The sequence below is a fragment of the Syngnathus leptorhynchus genome, chromosome 8, assembly GCF_054491065.1.
Source record: "Syngnathus leptorhynchus isolate UIUO chromosome 8, UIUO_Slep, whole genome shotgun sequence".
Taxonomy (NCBI): Eukaryota; Metazoa; Chordata; class Actinopteri; order Syngnathiformes; family Syngnathidae; genus Syngnathus; species Syngnathus leptorhynchus.
The window spans coordinates 3,592,576-3,610,641 of record NC_141202.1 but is presented as its reverse complement, the minus strand read 5'-3'; the positions used below and the strand labels follow the sequence as shown (position 1 = coordinate 3,610,641).

At 42.8% G+C, this 18,066-nt stretch overlaps 3 protein-coding genes across 3 annotated transcripts; 2 read left to right on the top strand and 1 right to left on the bottom strand.

The window, feature by feature from the left end:
• Nucleotides 1-1,523: 1,523 nt before the first annotated feature.
• On the bottom strand, nt 1,524-5,278 carry LOC147051961 (hairy/enhancer-of-split related with YRPW motif protein 1-like). Its single transcript, XM_085918326.1, has 5 exons — nt 3,647-5,278; nt 3,482-3,557; nt 3,314-3,397; nt 3,140-3,221; nt 1,524-2,525 (listed from the first exon to the last, which is right to left on the bottom strand). Exons 1-5 carry the CDS (start codon nt 3,730-3,732, stop codon nt 1,957-1,959), a joined length of 897 nt encoding a protein of 298 aa, XP_085774452.1. The 5' UTR covers nt 3,733-5,278; the 3' UTR covers nt 1,524-1,956.
• Nucleotides 5,279-12,752: 7,474 nt separating this feature from the next.
• fabp4b (fatty acid binding protein 4b) lies at nt 12,753-13,585 on the top strand. Its single transcript, XM_085918327.1, has 4 exons — nt 12,753-12,938; nt 13,011-13,186; nt 13,259-13,360; nt 13,443-13,585. The coding sequence occupies exons 1-4, from the start codon at nt 12,866-12,868 to the stop codon at nt 13,494-13,496; spliced, it is 405 nt and encodes a 134-aa protein (XP_085774453.1). The 5' UTR covers nt 12,753-12,865; the 3' UTR covers nt 13,497-13,585.
• A 1,093-nt stretch (nt 13,586-14,678) lies between these two features.
• On the top strand, nt 14,679-17,283 carry fam8a1b (family with sequence similarity 8 member A1b). Its single transcript, XM_085918325.1, has 5 exons — nt 14,679-15,140; nt 15,295-15,415; nt 15,499-15,622; nt 15,820-15,959; nt 16,045-17,283. Exons 1-5 carry the CDS (start codon nt 14,702-14,704, stop codon nt 16,187-16,189), a joined length of 969 nt encoding a protein of 322 aa, XP_085774451.1. The 5' UTR covers nt 14,679-14,701; the 3' UTR covers nt 16,190-17,283.
• The last annotated feature ends 783 nt before the right edge of the window (nt 17,284-18,066 follow it).

Genomic DNA, 18,066 nt, shown 5'->3' with positions numbered 1-18,066 from the left:
TGAGTTTCCGCTAAGAGACGAGAGAGTGTGTCAACTGCCTAATAAAAGATCAAATGTTATCAATGGTTTTCTGTTGGAGAGTGATTACATTCAAATATAAATAATAATAATAATGAAAGTGATGCTTTTTTTTTTGGCATCCTAGATCCGCCTTTATGGGGAAGTTTTTCCAACCCATTGATAATCAACATCAGATCAACATACTGTCTGTACTAATCAGGTGGTAAACAGGCTCCCTCTAGCGGTATGCAAAAGAATTACTGGCCAAGTTTAGTTTTTAGTTTTGAAGGTCAATGCAGCGGCTTTGAATCTTTAAGAACGGCTTGTTTTCAAACATATGTGCAATGCGTCATAATTGAATCAATAAGTACACTTCTTTATTTGCCTATATTTAATCGCAGTGTTAATTGACTTACAGCTTTTTAATGACCCATATCTAAAGTAACTGCTAAAGTATGTTTTATTTGTATATAGGTATATACCTTTAAAAATAATGTATCATTATTTTTTTGCATTTTATTTTAAGCTTCGCTAATGAACCTCTGACCCAGGTCGTCCACAGACTTGCTATTGCAGACAGCCACCAGCAGGAGGCAGTAAAAGCTTTATCCTGACTATGAACTTCCCAAATGAGGGCAAAAGTTCAGTGTGGCTAATGTTGAGACATAGAGACATAAAAAAAATGTAATTAAAAATTCTGATAATTTAGCATCTGGCAGATATTTTCTTTTTTAAAATGCAACACAACAGGAAGCTTATTTGGTATACAATATCAGGTGGTGCCAATAGTTAGCGCAAATAGATTTACTGCGATGCTACCAATGCCTCCAGAGCAAAAACTGCATCAATCTGTAAAGCTGACATTTAAAAATGACGTATATAAGTGCTGCAGAAAGTGGAGCAAAAGCTGGAAAGCTTCAACAATGAAACCAAAAAATAGCTCTCATTCTACAACAGCTTCAAACAATTGTCTAAGCTTTTCTTCAGTTCAATGAGTTGTCTTTTGAGATTAACATTCAAATCGAAAAAAAAAAAACAATCTCCCCTTGGAGTCGAGCAGTGATTTAGAGGCACAGCTGCCGTGTGTGTGTGTGTGTGTGTGTTGCCTTTACTTGTGACCGCTTCCCTCCAATGTCCGCATCCTGTTCACACTATTGTCTCCGTTTTGGACCAACCCAAGACGGTGAGGTCAGGGCAACATTGTAAAGGATTTCCCGTGGCTCTTAATGATTTCCTGTCTATTCAGAAGGGTAACAATACTCTTGGATTTGGTTACTTACCTGGCACCAAGCAAAGAAATGGCCACTGTAGTCCATAAATGGAACCTCATTACTTTCCTATGAGCTTTTATGAGTTTTTGGGTGACCCCTACGCACACTCATTGAACACTTTGTTAGGTACACCTGCACACTTGAGTGGTGTCAGCAGTTCCTCGTTGCATAAGTAATGAGACTTGTTTGGGATGGTGTCAGGCAGATGTGGGCATGTTCCAACAAATTCCTTGGCCAAAAAAAAAAAGTGCATTCTGATTGGGATTTATTGATACAAAAATATTACAGATATAAAAATGCAAGTGTCCCAATGTGAGAAAGTTAGTTTCCCCAAATAGTTCAGATATAAACAAGCAGACCGAATTATGTCATTCTATATTAAATACGTACATTACGTTGTTCCTGGACAACTGACTTGACTTTTTGCGTCTCGGTCCTCAAACCGTAGAGGGCGCGCGTTAGCTAAATTAGTTGTCGGTTTCAATTTATAAAATACAATCATACCGAGCTCGGTTTTTCTTCTAAACAAATAGGAAACAATGGCCAACAGCAAAAACATTCTTAACAATCAAATAAGGCCAATTTGTTGTATTCACCTGTCTATTAGGGCTAGAAAAACAGATGTTAAAGTGGTCGTGGCCCAGTTCAGCTGTCGCCCCCCCCCCCTTCAGTCCAGTTGCCGTCTTCAAAAAGCTCCAATCTCCGTGCCCCAAGGCCTGTAAGGCTTGGACAGGGTGGAGGGGGGGCCGACTGCGCCGAGGGCCGCCGGGGACACGAGTGGGAAAGCGCCGAAAGAGAGGGGGAAGGCCGACAGCGAGGAGATGGACGACAAGAGGGGCGGCGAGAGCTTGGACGTGGCCACGCTGAGGGGCAGCGAGCTGTTGGGGGGCGCCCTGAGAGACTCCGTCGGGGGCAGGAGTCTGGGTGTCGCCGAGGTCTCTGAGGACGACGTGGAAGGCGGGCGGCTGTTTCCTCTGGATGCCGGTGTCCTGCCCTGGGGGGCTTGCAGGAGGAGAGGGTGGGGCATGGGAGCGGGTGCGCCACCGAAGGCCGAGCCCCAGGCTAAGTGTTCCAGTCCGGCCTGCACCTCCCTCTGAGACGCGTAGTTGCTCAGGTGGGACACCAGACGTATGCGAAGGGGGTCTGCGCTGTCCCTGCCCTCCATGATGCTCAGGAAGCGAGCTGTCTCGGCCAAACACTCCCTGAAGCCGAGACTGCGATAATCCTTCGCCAGGGCGTGTGCCTCAAAGTAACCTGAAAGAGACGTTCACAAAATAAGATGCATATAGGGAGACCCTGATCTAACAATGAATGAGAAGATATACATTTGAATATTGTGGTGCTGCTCCATGTGTGTTAAAGTGGCAGCATTGATTCTCAATGTTTGACTAAAGTATCACAAATGGTACACAGGCTCCCTCTAGCGGTACATGAAAAAAATGCCTGATTGCAGTTAAGTATGCATTTGGATTTAATATGTAAAAAGTTTTTATTTAGGTGCCATATATTCAACTTTTTTTGTGAAATGTATTTAAATTCAATCAATATCTATGTAAATCTATATTTAAGTGCCTGTGTATGTTAGTGGCTTACATCCATTCATCCATTTTCTGAATTACTTATCCTCAGTAGAATAATATTAAAATAGATTTTCAGATGAACGCTTCAGCCTATTTTAATAGTGGTCATTAAGATGGTAGTGTTCATTTGAAAAAAAGTGTGCTGTACTGCATTTAAATGTGTTTAAAGCAAAAAGAGGCCTTAATGAATAGAAATATATTTTATTTAAAGGGTCTCTCTGTATCGCAAATAATCGACAGTCCACTGTATCATGCAATAAGCATATGATAATGTTTGACAGTTCCTACCTTTGCCTCCAGATGCATGAAGCATCTTCAGATGGTCCACAGTCATTTGCAGTATTTCGGCTTTTTCCAATTTCGCTGAACCCTGCACAGCCAAACAAGCAAAAAACAAAAAAAAAAAAACAAAAAAACTTAACCTCAGAGTCCAAAATGTGTACTGGCTCAGTATCATTTTACCTGTTTCTCAAAAGCACTCGGCACCAGTCTCCTCAGCTCAGACAGACTATTATTAATGCGGTCCCGTCTTCTTTTCTCAATGATCTAAAAAAAAAAAAAAAATAATAATAATAATTTGGAGCACTGCGGATAAGTTTAAAAAAAAGAAAAACAAAAAGTACTACTCACTCCTCTGCGTCGTTTTCTGGCTTGAACTTGAGTGGTGGTCGTGGACGGTGACATTGAGCCGTGAGAATCCGCCGGTCTGTAACATGACATCACATTTGAGCAAAAAAACCAACAACAATCACTTGGAGAATGCAAAAAATAACAAAGGTGAATGGAGGAACGGACCCATTTTCGTCTCCGCTGTCTTTCTCCACTTCGATGTTGTCATCCAAGTCGCTGTCGGACGAGCTGTAATTGCTGCTTCGCTTCATGATGTCTTCACTGGAGGTTGACGTTGGAGAAGTGACAACAACTCAACTCCGCGTCACTTTAACTTGGCTCACGTGCTTCTCGAGGGGGCGGGGCACACAAGGTCACGTGAGGGATGTTTCAACAAATTTAAGCCTATTACATTTGAGCAGTTACTGGATGACGTCAGACTATGTAATCTAATCAAGGTGTATATTTTTATATCCAATAATTATTATCATCATTGTGGGCCTGTCTTCTTTTTGACATATCTTTTAAATCTAGCGATTGTGTATCTATAGTAATCTGTCAAAAATAATGATTTAAACAAAAAAAATCTCAAACGCAGTAATTTTTAAAGGCTGATTCTTTTTATTTTATTTTTTTTTTACAGAATTTTGGTGAACATTTTAAAAGCAAGGTACACATGACATTTTAAAGTTGTCATCAAATGTACATTTTGACACTGATTATTGTTGTCATTAAATGGAAGCAGGATTATACACGGACATTATTATGACCACTTTTTTTATTTTTGATTCTCTCGCATAACTGAATGACATCACCAAACCACTAGATAGACAGCTCGACTGGTGTTAAATAATTTAATCATGCTAATAAAACTCTGGAAAGATTGAAGTTCCCACTAACAGTTCCTCCTGGCTTGAAGCCCTCTTTCTCCTGCTGATTGTTGGAGAGGGGGGGGGGGGGGCACATCAGCGGTCGCCCTCTTTACTGTTGTGCAGGACACACGGCCTATTAGCAGAGTGTGTTGTTCATTGTTTGCCGTCAGCTGTGTGATTCCGAATCGGTCGGGAGGCCCGACATTAGTGAGGCGGCGTTGCCGGGCTCTCCTAGGAAACTGCAAACAGGTCAACTGACTTGAGCTTCCCAGGGAATCATTCATCTACAAATCAGAGCGCGTTGGCCCACACTGCAGGGCTGGGAAGGAGTCGGTGAAATGTTTTGAGAAGCTCAAGCTTCACCTAAGTGTGAGCGGAGGTTTTGCTTATGAGCGACATGAACAAACATACACGCCGACTTATGTACACCGTCGACCTATGAAAGCGTGTCAGTCATCTCGTGGCGGTCGGGGGACACGGGTGGTCCAGGGAAGGTGAGAACATTTTGACCCTGCTAATCTGCCGGGGTCAAAGGGCGCACTATATAAAACACAGTAGCTTTCCACGTCTGTGTTCTAAAGTGTAATCGATACACATGAGTTAATGTTGATACATAAACGTGCATATGTATGCAATGCCGAGGTGTTGACCTGCATTGCGCCATGTAGCCTCTTAGTTTGGACACGTGTTTAGAAAGACATTTGGAGGACATGACTGTTTTTGCAATATCGCCACAATTAATTAATTTTCAAATGTTGTCATTCGAAGGAAGATTTTGAGCAAATGGAAGGGTAAACCCTGAAATGGTCACCAGTCCGTTCACCTGATCGATTTTAATAAAATGTATTAATGAAATCACCAAAACTATTAAAACAAAGGTCAAATCTGGTCAACATCAAGCTGTTTTGGTAGCGCTAATCTGGCATCCGCATATGCAGATGATATGCTAATTAGAACCATGCAGATGAGTGTTCATTAATGAGTGGGATTATGCAAAATTTTAAACTGGGGTAGCACATACAAATTATATTTCAATAAATTCAATTTTCACTTTTTGTCCATTGAGTCGATGGCAGTTTACCCCATCCCAAAATGAATATGATACAATCTTCTCATTTATTTAGTTTTGAACTACATGGTCTGTCATTAAATCCACCTAATCTATCATAGAAAGTGGGGCAAGTTGGAGAATCTGGAAAAAAACAACCAAACTCCACATAGGAAGGCTGAAGCCAATATTCAAACTGCAAATATCAAAACTGCAAGGCAGACGTGCCTCCCACTTGTCGGCCGTGCCATCCTCTTTACTCCAATTTACAGTAGCCTGTTCCTGCCAATGTTCCTTTGCTGTACAAAAAGGACGACATCATATTGCAGACAGGTCAATAAAATACGAACGCGATATTGAAAAGTCAAATACCATTTCCCCTTCTGTTGCCATGAAAGACAATGTCAGCACTTAATCCTGCACTGCCAAGTCTGGTAAGGCCATCAGTGGGGGAGGGGCGAGTGTGTGTGTGTGTGTGTGTGTTGACCCTCCTGCTGTCTTCCATTGCAGTAGCTTGTAGAGGAGCAGCTGTTTCCTTGCTGCGTCCACCGCCGGGTCAGTTGTTTTCCAGACAAGTGCAGACGAGAGGGAGCAACTGCAGACCGGCCGCTCGTCCGGCTGGCCTGCACGCTGTTCCCAGAATGTCAGCCAGGTTGCGGCGGTGACAGATACAACTTCCAAGCTTCGTTCGACCTGTTGATGTCGTGAGTAGAGCAGAGAGGGGTTGGGGGGGGGGGGGACCCATCTCTGTCCTGTCAGCACAAACTTTCCCCTAAAAAACATGAACAGCCGCAGCTTTGATTTATTTCTTCACTCCATCTATGGATGACTAATATTTTGTCAATTTATATATTAATATTTGGTCTAAATAACAAAAAATCTGTTTTATATATTTGCCGGAGACGTCACGGCCGTTTGGGATCAAATACGTTCAGACACATTTTGGGAAAAAAAAAAAAAAAAGCTGTGCCATGACAGCATGTGAATCCCATTTTCTTCAATGCCCACTTCCTGTCTAGCCAGGTGTCCCAATACTTTAGAACGCATATATAAAAGGCTAAAACAGCACTTTTCACCCTGAAAAGTCAGCTAGTAATGGGACAAGTTCAACTCCATTAGTGTCTGCCCTCTTCTTGCCCTTCACCCAGTCAAAACCATCAAATGACTTTTCCAGAGGATGAGAGAGAGAGGGGGGGGGGTATGTTGAGTGTATTTGGGAAGACTTCGGTATTATTTTTGATGCTATTATTATACCAAAGCGGTATCAACTCCAATGCAGGGTCATGTGGTATCCATTATATGCAGACACAAACTCACTCTGGTCACACCTGACTGTCAAGGTCCTTCACATTAGTGCTGACATTCCTTCGTCCCATTAAACATAATTAGGATTTTCCCTGCAGAATCCTTGACATTTCACCCCGCCGCATCTAAACATGTTCCCAATCTCCACTTGACTCTTTTTTTTTTTTTTTTCAAAAGAAGCCAAGCGGCCGGCGCCCGTTGACCGCGGCCGAACCGGCGTCTGGTCAAAACCGAGTCGAGGAAGCTAAACGGCATAAGCGAGCATTTGTTTGAAACTGGCGTGTGCCCAGCTGCCTTCCTCCGTCTCCCCTCAGGTTTCCCTTGGTGACCCTTTATAGTGTGTGTGCCGGCGGGTCTGCGTGTGTTTATGTGTGTGCGGTCGCCAGTGTGTTTAGGAGGTGCTGTTTCCCACAGCCCTGATCTAATTCCGTGGTAACTCAATCTCCGTGTGAGCGCTTCCCGGCGAGCGTTCTCCCACCCCGTCGACAGTCCCCCTTCTCTCTGGCCGGCCGAGTGGCTGAGCGTGTCTGACAGAGGCCCGGCTGAGTCCCAACGCACCCTCCCCCCCCTTTTTTCCTTGGCCTCCGTGCTACCCGCCCTCCCATCAGGATTGATTTACTATGTCAACCGTCGAGGCTGTCGGCAGCAGCGGCGCTCGCAGCCGTGCCTGCATCCTGCCTTGCGTGTCATGCTGATATCTTATACCTGTCAGTCAACAACTATGTGTGTGCGCGCGTCGGCCGACACGCTCGATGGAGCGGCGTGTACAAAAGGTGCGCTTTTGAGCGATGGCGCATTATGCAAGAAAAAGCAAATGCCACCCATGCTGGTTGTAAATAGCTGCTCCCCTGCAAAAGGGGAAACGTCTCCCAGACAGCTTCCATACAACAATGTTATCCTATGAAGCACAGTTTCCTGGCTGCCCCCTCTGGTTCCAGCCAGCACCCAAGCTCTATATTGGGCAGGGAAAAGGACCAAGGCTTGAGACCCATTCCAATCGTAACCCCCCCCCCCCCCACCTCCCCCTCCCCTACTTCTCATTCTTTACTTTCCTGCCTTTGTTGGCATCGATTCTCATTGTGCTTTTTGGATAGGTAAGATGTGTTGACTTCCTTGTTTCTTTGTTTTGTTCTCCAAATCTTATTTTTTTTCCCCCTCGTCCTCCTCCTTAAAATGACACGGCTATTTCGACGGCCAGGCGCCCATAACAAAAGTTTTGGGTTACTCGCACTCAATGTAAACAATCGAAAAGCATCCTATGGTGAGCGCTTGTGCCGTCGGGTAGAATGTTGAAACAAAACAACGTTGATTGCTATAAGGAGGTGTTTGCACGCCACGGTTTTTAACCGCTACCAAGACGGGAAATGCAAACATTTGAAATCCAAGAGGATGTTTTTGAAAGGGACGGACATTGTTGTTTCCATGTAAATAGTGTTGTTGAAAATGGAGGATATGTGTGTTCTGCGCTATGCACGACAGTGGTTGGGCACTGCTTCAAAGTGTTATTAAAAGACAAAATCAATTCTCCCCAAAGAGACTGTTGACTCCACAGTTCTGGAAAAAAAACCCAACAACTTCACTTTACGACATCTTTTGAGTCTGAAAGTGCCAACATGAAAAAGGACTTCAAAGTAGATGTTTTTCGAAAACACAGACAGAGAAAAATAAAAATATGCAACAAGGGTGACAATCAAAACAACAAAGCCCTGTTTTTAGTCTTTGTTTTTACCCTAGACAAAAAGTTGTGCACGAAAACATTTTTTTTGATGACCTCGTGCTAATCCGTACAGACATTTCAGTTATTGAGTAAAAATGGGCTCCACTCCATTCCCACAACATAATAATGTTGACGTGAAACTTTTTATACATAGAAGCAAAGCCCCCCAAAAAATTTAAGAAAATATATAAATACACAAATAAAAAAAATAAAATAAATTTGACTGGGTCATTGCACCCATTCCAAGTTCTTTTCCACAATGGTGCACGCTCCTTCAGCAGCGCCCTCACAATGACCGTGCCCATGGCGTTTACAAGTATGCTCCCCATTAACACTTAACTTAGCAAGTCCACAAAGGCGAGATGGCAGATCACAAGGCTGCTTTCCAAATAAGCGCAACAGGAGACAGCACGTGATGCCCCCCCCCCCCCCACCTCCCTTGCCTGGCCCGGCACAGAAAGCGGCACGGTGGAGCCGGCTACTTTTAAGACCACACATTGTATCGCCGCATGAAAACACTGTTTGCATATCAATGGGGTTGTGTGTGTGTGTGTGTGTTTGTGTGTGGCGTGCTGGAGCCTTAATTGAAATGTATCTTCCTCATACAAGGGGGAAAACTTATAAACCCTGAAATGTCAAATCAATCTACTATATGAAGACGATAACCGAGCCGCTCGTAGGCCGAGTTTGAAAGCAGCCGTAACGTTTTGCATGTGGCAAAACAAGGGTGAGTTACGAGTTGATATGAAAACATTTCTTTGGATGCTCAGTGCCAGCTGTCTGCATTGCAGTAAAGCAAGCGCTGCTTTCCCAAGCTCCGATCCTGTGGGAAAATGTGTTGTGGCCAGTAATTGATTCCGCCCTGCCAGCCCCATTACTCTCTGCTGCAGTCAAGCTGCCAGTGAGCTGCAGCAAAAAAGTCCCGTTTAGTTAGCGGCACAGCTTTCCTTTTACCCCAAAATGGCCACTCCTCACTCCGTCGCCATTTTTTATCTCTTGTTCTTCTATTGATTCTTATTTCTGTGCATGCTCTATTTCAAGCTGATGTACATGACAAATAAAGATATGATAGTCATGTGTTCATTATCCATGCTCGTTAATCATCCCTATTATTAGCCGAAAGGAGATTTGCTTTGCTAGTGGGCCTTTAGAATACGCTAAAAATATAAAGCGGATCATACAATTAGGAAATAAGCCTGCAAAGTCACCCAAAACTTTTAAGTCATTTATATCATCACACAAAACCAACGTCAAAGGATTCAAGCTATCTGTATTTTACTTATGTACTTATTTTAAAACTTAAAAGCCGGCCACTTCATGTCGAGTCAAAAAAAAACAACCACAATCGTCCCCCACTTTTGTCACGTCTTGGTAAAAGATTAAACACGTTTGAACGATACACTTGTTCCATCGATCCACAATGAGCGCATGATTGGATTTGACAGGAAAGGTTAGCCAGCACTTGCCACTACACAGAGGAGGGCGTTGCAGACATGCACGATCGCTGTCATCGACTTGAGCACGCACTGATTGCTCCACAAGGCAGCAATAACCCCCCCACCCCCCAAATCCCACCCCCCCTCCCCTGAAAGTGAGTCATGAAATATTAAATGCAGTCATCTGCTGAGACGGCCGAGTCGCTTGTCACGGCCTAACACTTACCACATGTCTAAACAAAGGTAAGTGCCCCCGCTATCCAATTAATCTTCAATTAGGGGTTCTGCTCTGTGCCTTCGCATCTGTGTTTTCCAGTCTGAGCTCAGCAGGTGGGGGTGCGGGGCGGGGAGGTGGGGGGGGGGTCATACGTCTGAGGATTATCATACTCTGGGAGGATAAAGGATGCTTTCTAACATAAATCTTCACATGATAACTCAGACGATGGACACAAACTATATAAAGCTTTGTCAATTAAAAAAATCGCCCCAGAAAATAATGTTTCCATGTGATATGCTAAGAGACATTAGAAGCCGAAAGTGATTCATCAGGGATTGTCATGACTCTGGCAGGCTTTATATAACTAGCAGCTGAATGCTGGACTTTCCCATGTTAGAGGTCATGAGGGCAGCCTCTAAGCGCTGTGGTGGTTGTTTTTCACATAAGAATTCCAGCCCAACTGGTGTGGGGGGATCTAAGAGCATAAAAGAGAATCAGAGAACTGTACAGTATGTGCCCCCCCTCCCCCCCTTAAAACGCCCCCCCCCCCCCCCCCCCTTCCCGCCGCCCACTACAATCTGCGCCCGGTGGCATTACGCCTTGAGCAGGGGTCCCCGTGCCTCGCGCTTTAATGACAGAACAACTAGCTTCTCTGTGAACCCCCCCCCCCCCCCCACCTTGCACCGCCGTCGGTGTGCCACACGAACCAGGAGCCGGAGGCGTGGAAGGATGAAGGGATGAGGAAGATCAAAGCTGGAAAAGCTCAAAGCACACAAGCGAGAGGCACCGCTCTGCCCTCTGTCTGTCGCACACACGCACATGCGGCGCCCACGCTGGCCTCTGGTTCCCCCCCCCACCCCACCCACCCTCCCCTGAATGGAGTGGTCTCATAAAGTCAAAAACAGGGAGGGCACACCACTCAGGTTGTGTGAGCCTTTCAGCAGATGGCTTGGACCTGCTTGGGAGCAAGATTTAAAAGCGATGCCCCCTGTTGGTGGAACCATTCACGTCAATACGGTTTTTTTTTCCTCAGTGTGCAAGGCGCAAGACCAGTAGCGACACAATCGGCGGCATGAGCACACTTCAATTTTCTGGTACGTAAAAAAAAAAGCAGTTCATGTCTACAAGAAGCCAAGCGCAACTTTTCATTTCCCCTTTTTGGCCTGGAGGATCTTCGCTCCATTATTCATGAGTCCCCCAGGTTGGACCCTGGGAACAAGCTGAGCGAGGCCCTGTGTCAATACGCAACACTGGCCGCCACAATGGGCCCGGCCTGCAACTACACTGTTGACAGACACCAACACAAAGGAGCTAAAAGGGGTCCCCCTCCGTTCTCACACAGACTAAAGAATGAGTCAGTGTGCTGCCGCTCAGAGCACTGTTTGTACAGTATATACAGCTTTTGTCCGTAGCCTCTGTTCTACCATCAATGGGGCTTGAAGTGTTGATGAAAACCAGAAGGAAAGGACTTCTCGGGATGGCATCTGGATGGATGCAGATGCGGGACGGCATGCACATTCCATCGTACATCCAGCCCGGCCCCCTGCCTCAATTTATGACATCATAAGTGGATGTCAGTTGATGCTAATGAATATGACATGCGTTAGCATTTAGCACAAGACAACAATTTAGAAACAGTAATCCATGCACACCCGTATGAGGGTAAGCGCAACAGAGAAAGGAAGATTGGATCTCAAGGAGACTTTTTTTTTTAATGTTATTCCAGACTGTAAGGCGTTATATGGCTATTTTTGAACTCCAGAAGAAACTAATAATAAACATAAGTATGTTATCAGGATAGGAATTCTTATCAAGGTTTTGCCTTGAAACTCATGACACGCCATGAGGTTCAGGCCAATGCTTTTCTTACGCCATCTAGTGGTTACATATCGCACCTACAGAATGATGTAAAAAAAAGCTGCATAAACTAAGTTTAAAAGTCACTGCTGAATTAAACAAAATAAAAATCTAAAACATAGAGACATTTTTTTTAACCCCGAACCTAATTATATTATCTAACAGGTATGCAGAGATTTTGCCATTTAGATTTTGTCAGGTCATTTATCAGTGTGGTCCAACAGAATAGCTCAAATGTGTAAGTAATAGTTTATTTTTCTCCTAGCATAAAAATAAATTATTGTTTTTAAATGGCATTTATAAATATTTTAGTTATAGTTAACCAATTACTGTATTTTTTATGCAAAAGGTATCTGTAAATGTTAAATTTTATCATTTGCAATAATGGATGCAAAATATATAGTTTAGCTTTAGTAACACTGAATGAATAAATGTTTCATTCTATCAATTGCAATTAAATTGCAATAAATTATTAAAATAAATAAATCTGTTAAATGTACACGAACCTATACTTTTTTATGTTACTAATATTCAACCAATTATCTAATGAATGTCATGAAATAATTGGTTGAATATTAATAAAGTGGGGCCAGTTTAAAGAACAGAGTGGGCCGTATGTGGCCCCTGGGCTATACTTTGCCCACCACACACATATTAAATGATCGAAACTGCCAACATTAATCTAAGTTAGTCCAAATAACACTACAATTTCCTGTTCCGACCCACACACCAGAATTTGATTTGAAGACACACCTCTTAATCCCATTGCTGCCATGGCAATGGCAGCACCTGCTCCTTATTGGGCGGTTCCGTATCAAGCGTGCGCTCCACTGGGCTTCAAATGTACCATTTCCTCGGAGTGTCCGTTTGTCCTCTCGTCTGCGTCCTGCAACCACAGGGAGACTTGCATTTTTTTGTGTCTCGGAACCACAAAGTCGACTTTAAACTCCACCATGGTTGAGCAATTTGTTGGAACCTGGAAGCTGACTGCCAGTGAGAACTTTGATGAATACATGAAGGCTATTGGTAAGGATATACTTCATTTTAGCATTTGAGCTTTCTTGGTGTTAATTGAAGCAAATGTTGTTTGGTACGGAGGTGTGGGATTTGCTACCCGGCAGATGGGCAACATGGCCAAGCCCAACCTTGTGATCAGCGTGGATGATGCAGGCCTCATAACCATGAGGTCCGAGAGCACTTTCAAGACCAAAGAAATCAAATTCAAGCTCAACGAGGAATTCGATGAGAACACGGCAGATGACCGAAACACCAAGGTGGTTTTTTTTTTTAATATAAATTTGAATAAACTGCATTTTGCCAGCCTCAAAATTAAAATCTGTCCGCAGACCATCTTCACTTTTGAGAATGGCAAACTTGTGCAGAAGCAGACGTGGGATGGCAAGTCTACAACAATGGAACGAGAGATTCACGAAGGCAAACTGGCAGCTGTAAGTTGTTGAAAGCTTTTAAAAACAAAAGTTTTTTTTAATGCGACTTGCAACCTTTTAACTGTGAATTTTGTCTCCATAGAAATGTATCATGGGTGATGTTGTTGCATTGAGGACCTATGAGAAGGAAGCTTAAGTCCAGCCTTGCAATAATGAAATGTATGTTGAACTACAAAGGACATTTGGGGGAAAAAAAAATGTATACAATAAAATCTAAAGAACTGAGCTTGTGTGCAAAATGTGGTTTTGTTTTCCAAAAATTCTGTCGCAAAACGTTTTGCTGAAGTCTATGGAGTTATTTTTTACTTTCAAATTGAAGTCTGTAGCAACAAGAACAGTCATGTCTGCAAACATTCTTCGACCATGTGAACAGTCTTTTCAAGAATTAGGTTTTAAGGCGTCTTTTGTGCTTAGCAGGAATTTAGAATTGTCAGAGGGGAGTGGTTTTGGCTGCAACTTCAGACTTTGTATTAAGGAGGATTTTGTCATTCACTGAGTCACCTTAAGTCACTCTGATGTCTGACTAAACGGGCTGGATTTTTTTGGTGTTTTTGGACAATGGGCTTTTGTTCCGAACAAGGACACATTTTCCTAATACTGTATCGGCAGTCTCCTGAAACAGGCGTGGCCAAATCCCCTCTTGAGGTCAAAGCTGTGACCCCTCACTTGCGAGGCCTCTTGTCTTGGATGCATAGACTGGACTTGTCCTAATTAAGCCTCTTTGGGGCAGTGGGCTCCTGGTGTGCCAGACTTGATGACTGTGAAGCATAATAGCCACAAAATTCATTTTTTCTTTTTTTAAAGACAAAAATCCCCTGTTTAAAGTCTAAAAATCAAGCAGTTTTCCCCTATAACTGGTTAGTTAAAAGTATTTAGTTACAAATGTTCAATTTACTGTAATTGGTTAATGGTTACTGATTGTCTTTAAAAAAAAAAAAAGCAAAAACTATGCAATTATCTGGTTGAAATATTAAATTGTGACTACTAAATTATTTACTTTTACTTATCATTTTGCTTCATCTTTGAATAACTTGGTTTTATAAAGTTGAAAATGTCCAAAATCTATTTTAAGAATTAGTTAAGAGAATACGGCCAGTACCATTTTGTTTTGAAGAGGGAGAGGCGTGTGGGATTTTTTTTTAACCAATAGTTATGGGATTTTTCCCGCCATAAATCAACAGTGAATTTATCTCAACTACATCGTGCACAAACATAAACCGTTTAAAAGGAAATACACTAAATTTACTACACCGTAAATTCCAACAGTTACAAAACACTCCCCCCTCTGGACTCGGAAAATACTATGGGAGTGACGTAAACGTTGCGTCACCTTCGTCCAATATGGCGGACACTGAAAACACAAACATGATGGACTCCGATAAAAGTAAAGCTTCTAATGCGCTTAAACACCGCGGAGGAGAAGATCCACAGAGAAAAGACAAACCCGAAGACGAGAAAGATATACCTGAAAAGTGCACCACCGCGGAGTATTGTGAGAAGTTACAGGCGTGGATGTGCCAATACTCCACCGGCTATGTGACATGGCAGAGCTGGCTGGCGGCGTCAGCAGCCATGTCCTACCCGTGTGTTTTACAGTCAGCAAACGGACCGTCGACATCGCGTCTCGATCCCAGCGGTCAATACTTTGGTGTCCCGTCATCGCTCAATGCAGCCACCTCAGGATCCCCGAGTAGCCGAAGAGGTGAAGCCGCGGGCGGGGCTGCAGTGCCCACTCAGCCGCAGCAGCTGCCACAGGAGAATGGCAACGCACGTAGGCCAGGTAAATAGCTGAAAATTAAAAATGGCTGCAACAAAAAGCTTTACTTTGGGCCATCCAAAAGTACCCTGCGATCGCACGAGCCGCTATTCATAAAAGGTCTATGTGCTTACTCCTACATGAACTATTTAACCCAGCCTACGAATTCATTCTCCAGGTCGAGAGTACACCATCCCTTCACCTCTCCAAAGACTCCTGGCTGAAGTTGTGGACTTTTTCATTTTGTTTTTTATCAAAGCAACCATTATCATTAGTATTATGCACCTGAGTGGAATAAAGTAAGTTCATGGAGTGGCAAAGTTGACACTTGGGGGGTTGTTTTGTTATATGAAATAACCTACCTTGCTTCTCTTTCACTCAGGGATGTATCCAAGTTTGCAATGCATTTTATCATCGATGAAATAGATGAGGAAACGTCGATGGAGGAGTTGCAGAAAATGATGCTGGTTGCTCTCGTGTACCCAATATTAGTTTGTTTTTATGAGGTGAGGAGTCATGACTGGGAATGTTTTGGGTAATATTGTCGTACAAGTCAAGTTACACAAACACTTTAGACATGAAATCAATCAACTACAATTTTCACAATTATAATAACATACAACAATTCAAGTTTCCCCCACCCTCGAAAAAGCAGCGTACATTTTTATAATATTTTTACTTCTAACCTTATTTGTCCCTGCAGATTGTGTGTATTTGGGGAGCTGGAGGAGCCACCCCAGGAAAATTCCTTATTGGACTCCGTGTTGTGACGTGCGACTCTTCGGTTCTGGTTCAGCCCAATCGGGTCCTCGTGGTGCCGGCAACTGATGTGTCTCTGTCTGCGTGAGTTATATTATTAATCGCGGGAGGGAAAGGACGGTTGGAATTTTTGTACCCGCTGCTCTAACGACACAATTTTTCTCCACAGATCAACTGTGCGAGCCCTGAGCAAGAACTTTTCAATCGCCTTCTTCTTCCCAGCTTTTGTCACGCTTCTGTTCTTCCAGCATAACAGGACTGTGTACGACATGGTCGCCGGCACCATTGTTGTCAAGCGATCCAGGGTCAGATGACCCGGATGAGCATTTCCGCCGTCTGCAGAACGCAACTGCGTCAAGTGTTTGATATGAAATGTGTGAAGGACTTATTTCTGGTCACTGTGCACCAGAACTCGACAATGAGGGTCTTATGGATCGGTGCTTCACAATCTTGGTTTGTGTCTCCACAAACAGCTGCATGAGTCTCTGTGCCAAGTTCATGTCTCTCCCTCGAATATGAGGATGAAGGACAGCTCGTGATTTGCCTTCAAAAAAAAATAATAATAATACCGTTTGAAATCAAGGGTGATTGAGAATTGAAACATTAGATTTTTGGACTTGGCTCCTTGTTTCAGGTGCTCAAGTACTTCTCAAAGGCACATTTGGTGTTCTGAAGCCTGAACTCTTCCTCAACTTGGTACGGTCTGGTAATCCACAGGATTTTTGGAGACTTAAAATATTAGAAGAATATGGTTGAAGTACGGACAATGTTTCAGAGTGCAAGTGAACATACGTTGTGGTCGAGGAATGAGTAGAAAACCTTTGTACCAAGTCCAAACTATCGCATTATAAAATCTTCATAAACTGTACAGACAATGTTCTAGGCTATGTTTTAACATTGCTCATGATCATTCAAGTGTTAAATGAAGTGAAGCACACTTAAGTTATAATACTGAAATGTAAAATGACAAAGATGTAGAAGATAGTTCACACACATTTTGTTAACGTTCTTAAAAAGGTTGAAAAAACGAAGTTAATTATTGTTAAAAAATTAAAACGCTCCATTAGTTTTGAGTGATAATTTGGCACTGAAGTCTTACTGTTTTGAATACGAGTCTGCTTACGTCTTAATTTATTTTTTCCTTTGAGAGTTTTCAATCGAAAGCTTGGCAGCCTGGTCTATTTACTTTGCTTTTTGTACAATAAGTAAATAAATATGTATATATACCACTGACTTCAAGATGAGCGCAAATACAGGGAATGTTCTGTTGTCCAAAAGACCACTAAGTGCATGATTAACATCGCCATTTTGTCAAACGGTTGTTTCTCCGATAATTCTTTGGCTCAACAGATGCAAAATTGTTTGCCACAAATGTTATTTAACTAAAATAAACGTATTTGTTTTCAAACTTGTGTCCTACTCTGGCTAATTATGTGAAATATTTGCGATCAAGTAAGATTGTTTTTGGTCTGCTACTCAGTGCGAAAAAAGCTGTCGTGTCATAACGTCAATGATTAATTAAGAGCAAATAAAGATTTACAAATGTTAGCATGACTCACCACACAACCAGACATCTTAGTCGGGAAGAAAAAAAAAGTGGGAAAATATTCTTATATTTGATGTAAATAAAACTTATTAGAATGTTGTTTTATAAAACTTTTGCGCCCGCTTTTTCAGCCCATAACAATTCAGACTTGCGCACAAATCAATCTTAAGAGTATTAAATATGTAGTCACCTGAGCCTTTTCTATCAAATACAAACTTTTAAAAAATATTATTTGGATGTTTTTGTATTTGGCTCCCCCTAGTGTACATTCATCAGTCATCATTGAATCACGCAGCCATACTTGCACATTAATTGATACCTTTCAAATATTGCTATTTTTAATAAGCATCATTTTGACACAACTCTTGAATGTAAAAATAACTAATGAGGACAAGTAGTGGGCCGGTCAAGTTCCCACACGCGCTTCTGAATTTAGTAATCTATTTGTCCGTTGCCATGTCGTGTGGCTCCCATCCAGAGAGAGAAAGAGAAAGAGAGAGAGAGAGAGAGAGAGGGGGGGGGGGAGTTCTGAGAAAAGACCAACTCATCGCTTCAATTTATGACAGACCTTTGTGTTAAAGTACCTCATTGTGCAATGAATCTCTCCGTGGGTTACGCAATTGCCATCGTTCTCCATTGGCGATA

What these genes read in the sequence shown, in the direction of transcription:
- LOC147051961 (XM_085918326.1), bottom strand. Translation starts at nt 3,732, where the DNA reads ATGAAGCGAAGCAGCAATTACAGCTCGTCCGACAGCGACTTGGATGAC. An exon ending in GACAGCGGAGACGAAAATGG is followed by an intron (nt 3,558 to 3,646) that starts GTCCGTTCCTCC and finishes GTCATGTTACAG; the next exon opens with ACCGGCGGATTCTCACGGCT. An exon ending in TCATGCATCTGGAGGCAAAG is followed by an intron (nt 2,526 to 3,139) that starts GTAGGAACTGTC and finishes CGTCTCTTTCAG; the next exon opens with GTTACTTTGAGGCACACGCC.
- fabp4b (XM_085918327.1), top strand. Translation starts at nt 12,866, where the DNA reads ATGGTTGAGCAATTTGTTGGAACCTGGAAGCTGACTGCCAGTGAGAAC. An exon ending in TGAATACATGAAGGCTATTG is followed by an intron (nt 12,939 to 13,010) that starts GTAAGGATATAC and finishes TTTGGTACGGAG; the next exon opens with GTGTGGGATTTGCTACCCGG. An exon ending in ACGAAGGCAAACTGGCAGCT is followed by an intron (nt 13,361 to 13,442) that starts GTAAGTTGTTGA and finishes TTGTCTCCATAG; the next exon opens with AAATGTATCATGGGTGATGT.
- fam8a1b (XM_085918325.1), top strand. Translation starts at nt 14,702, where the DNA reads ATGGCGGACACTGAAAACACAAACATGATGGACTCCGATAAAAGTAAA. An exon ending in TGGCAACGCACGTAGGCCAG is followed by an intron (nt 15,141 to 15,294) that starts GTAAATAGCTGA and finishes TTCATTCTCCAG; the next exon opens with GTCGAGAGTACACCATCCCT. An exon ending in ATGCACCTGAGTGGAATAAA is followed by an intron (nt 15,416 to 15,498) that starts GTAAGTTCATGG and finishes TCTTTCACTCAG; the next exon opens with GGATGTATCCAAGTTTGCAA.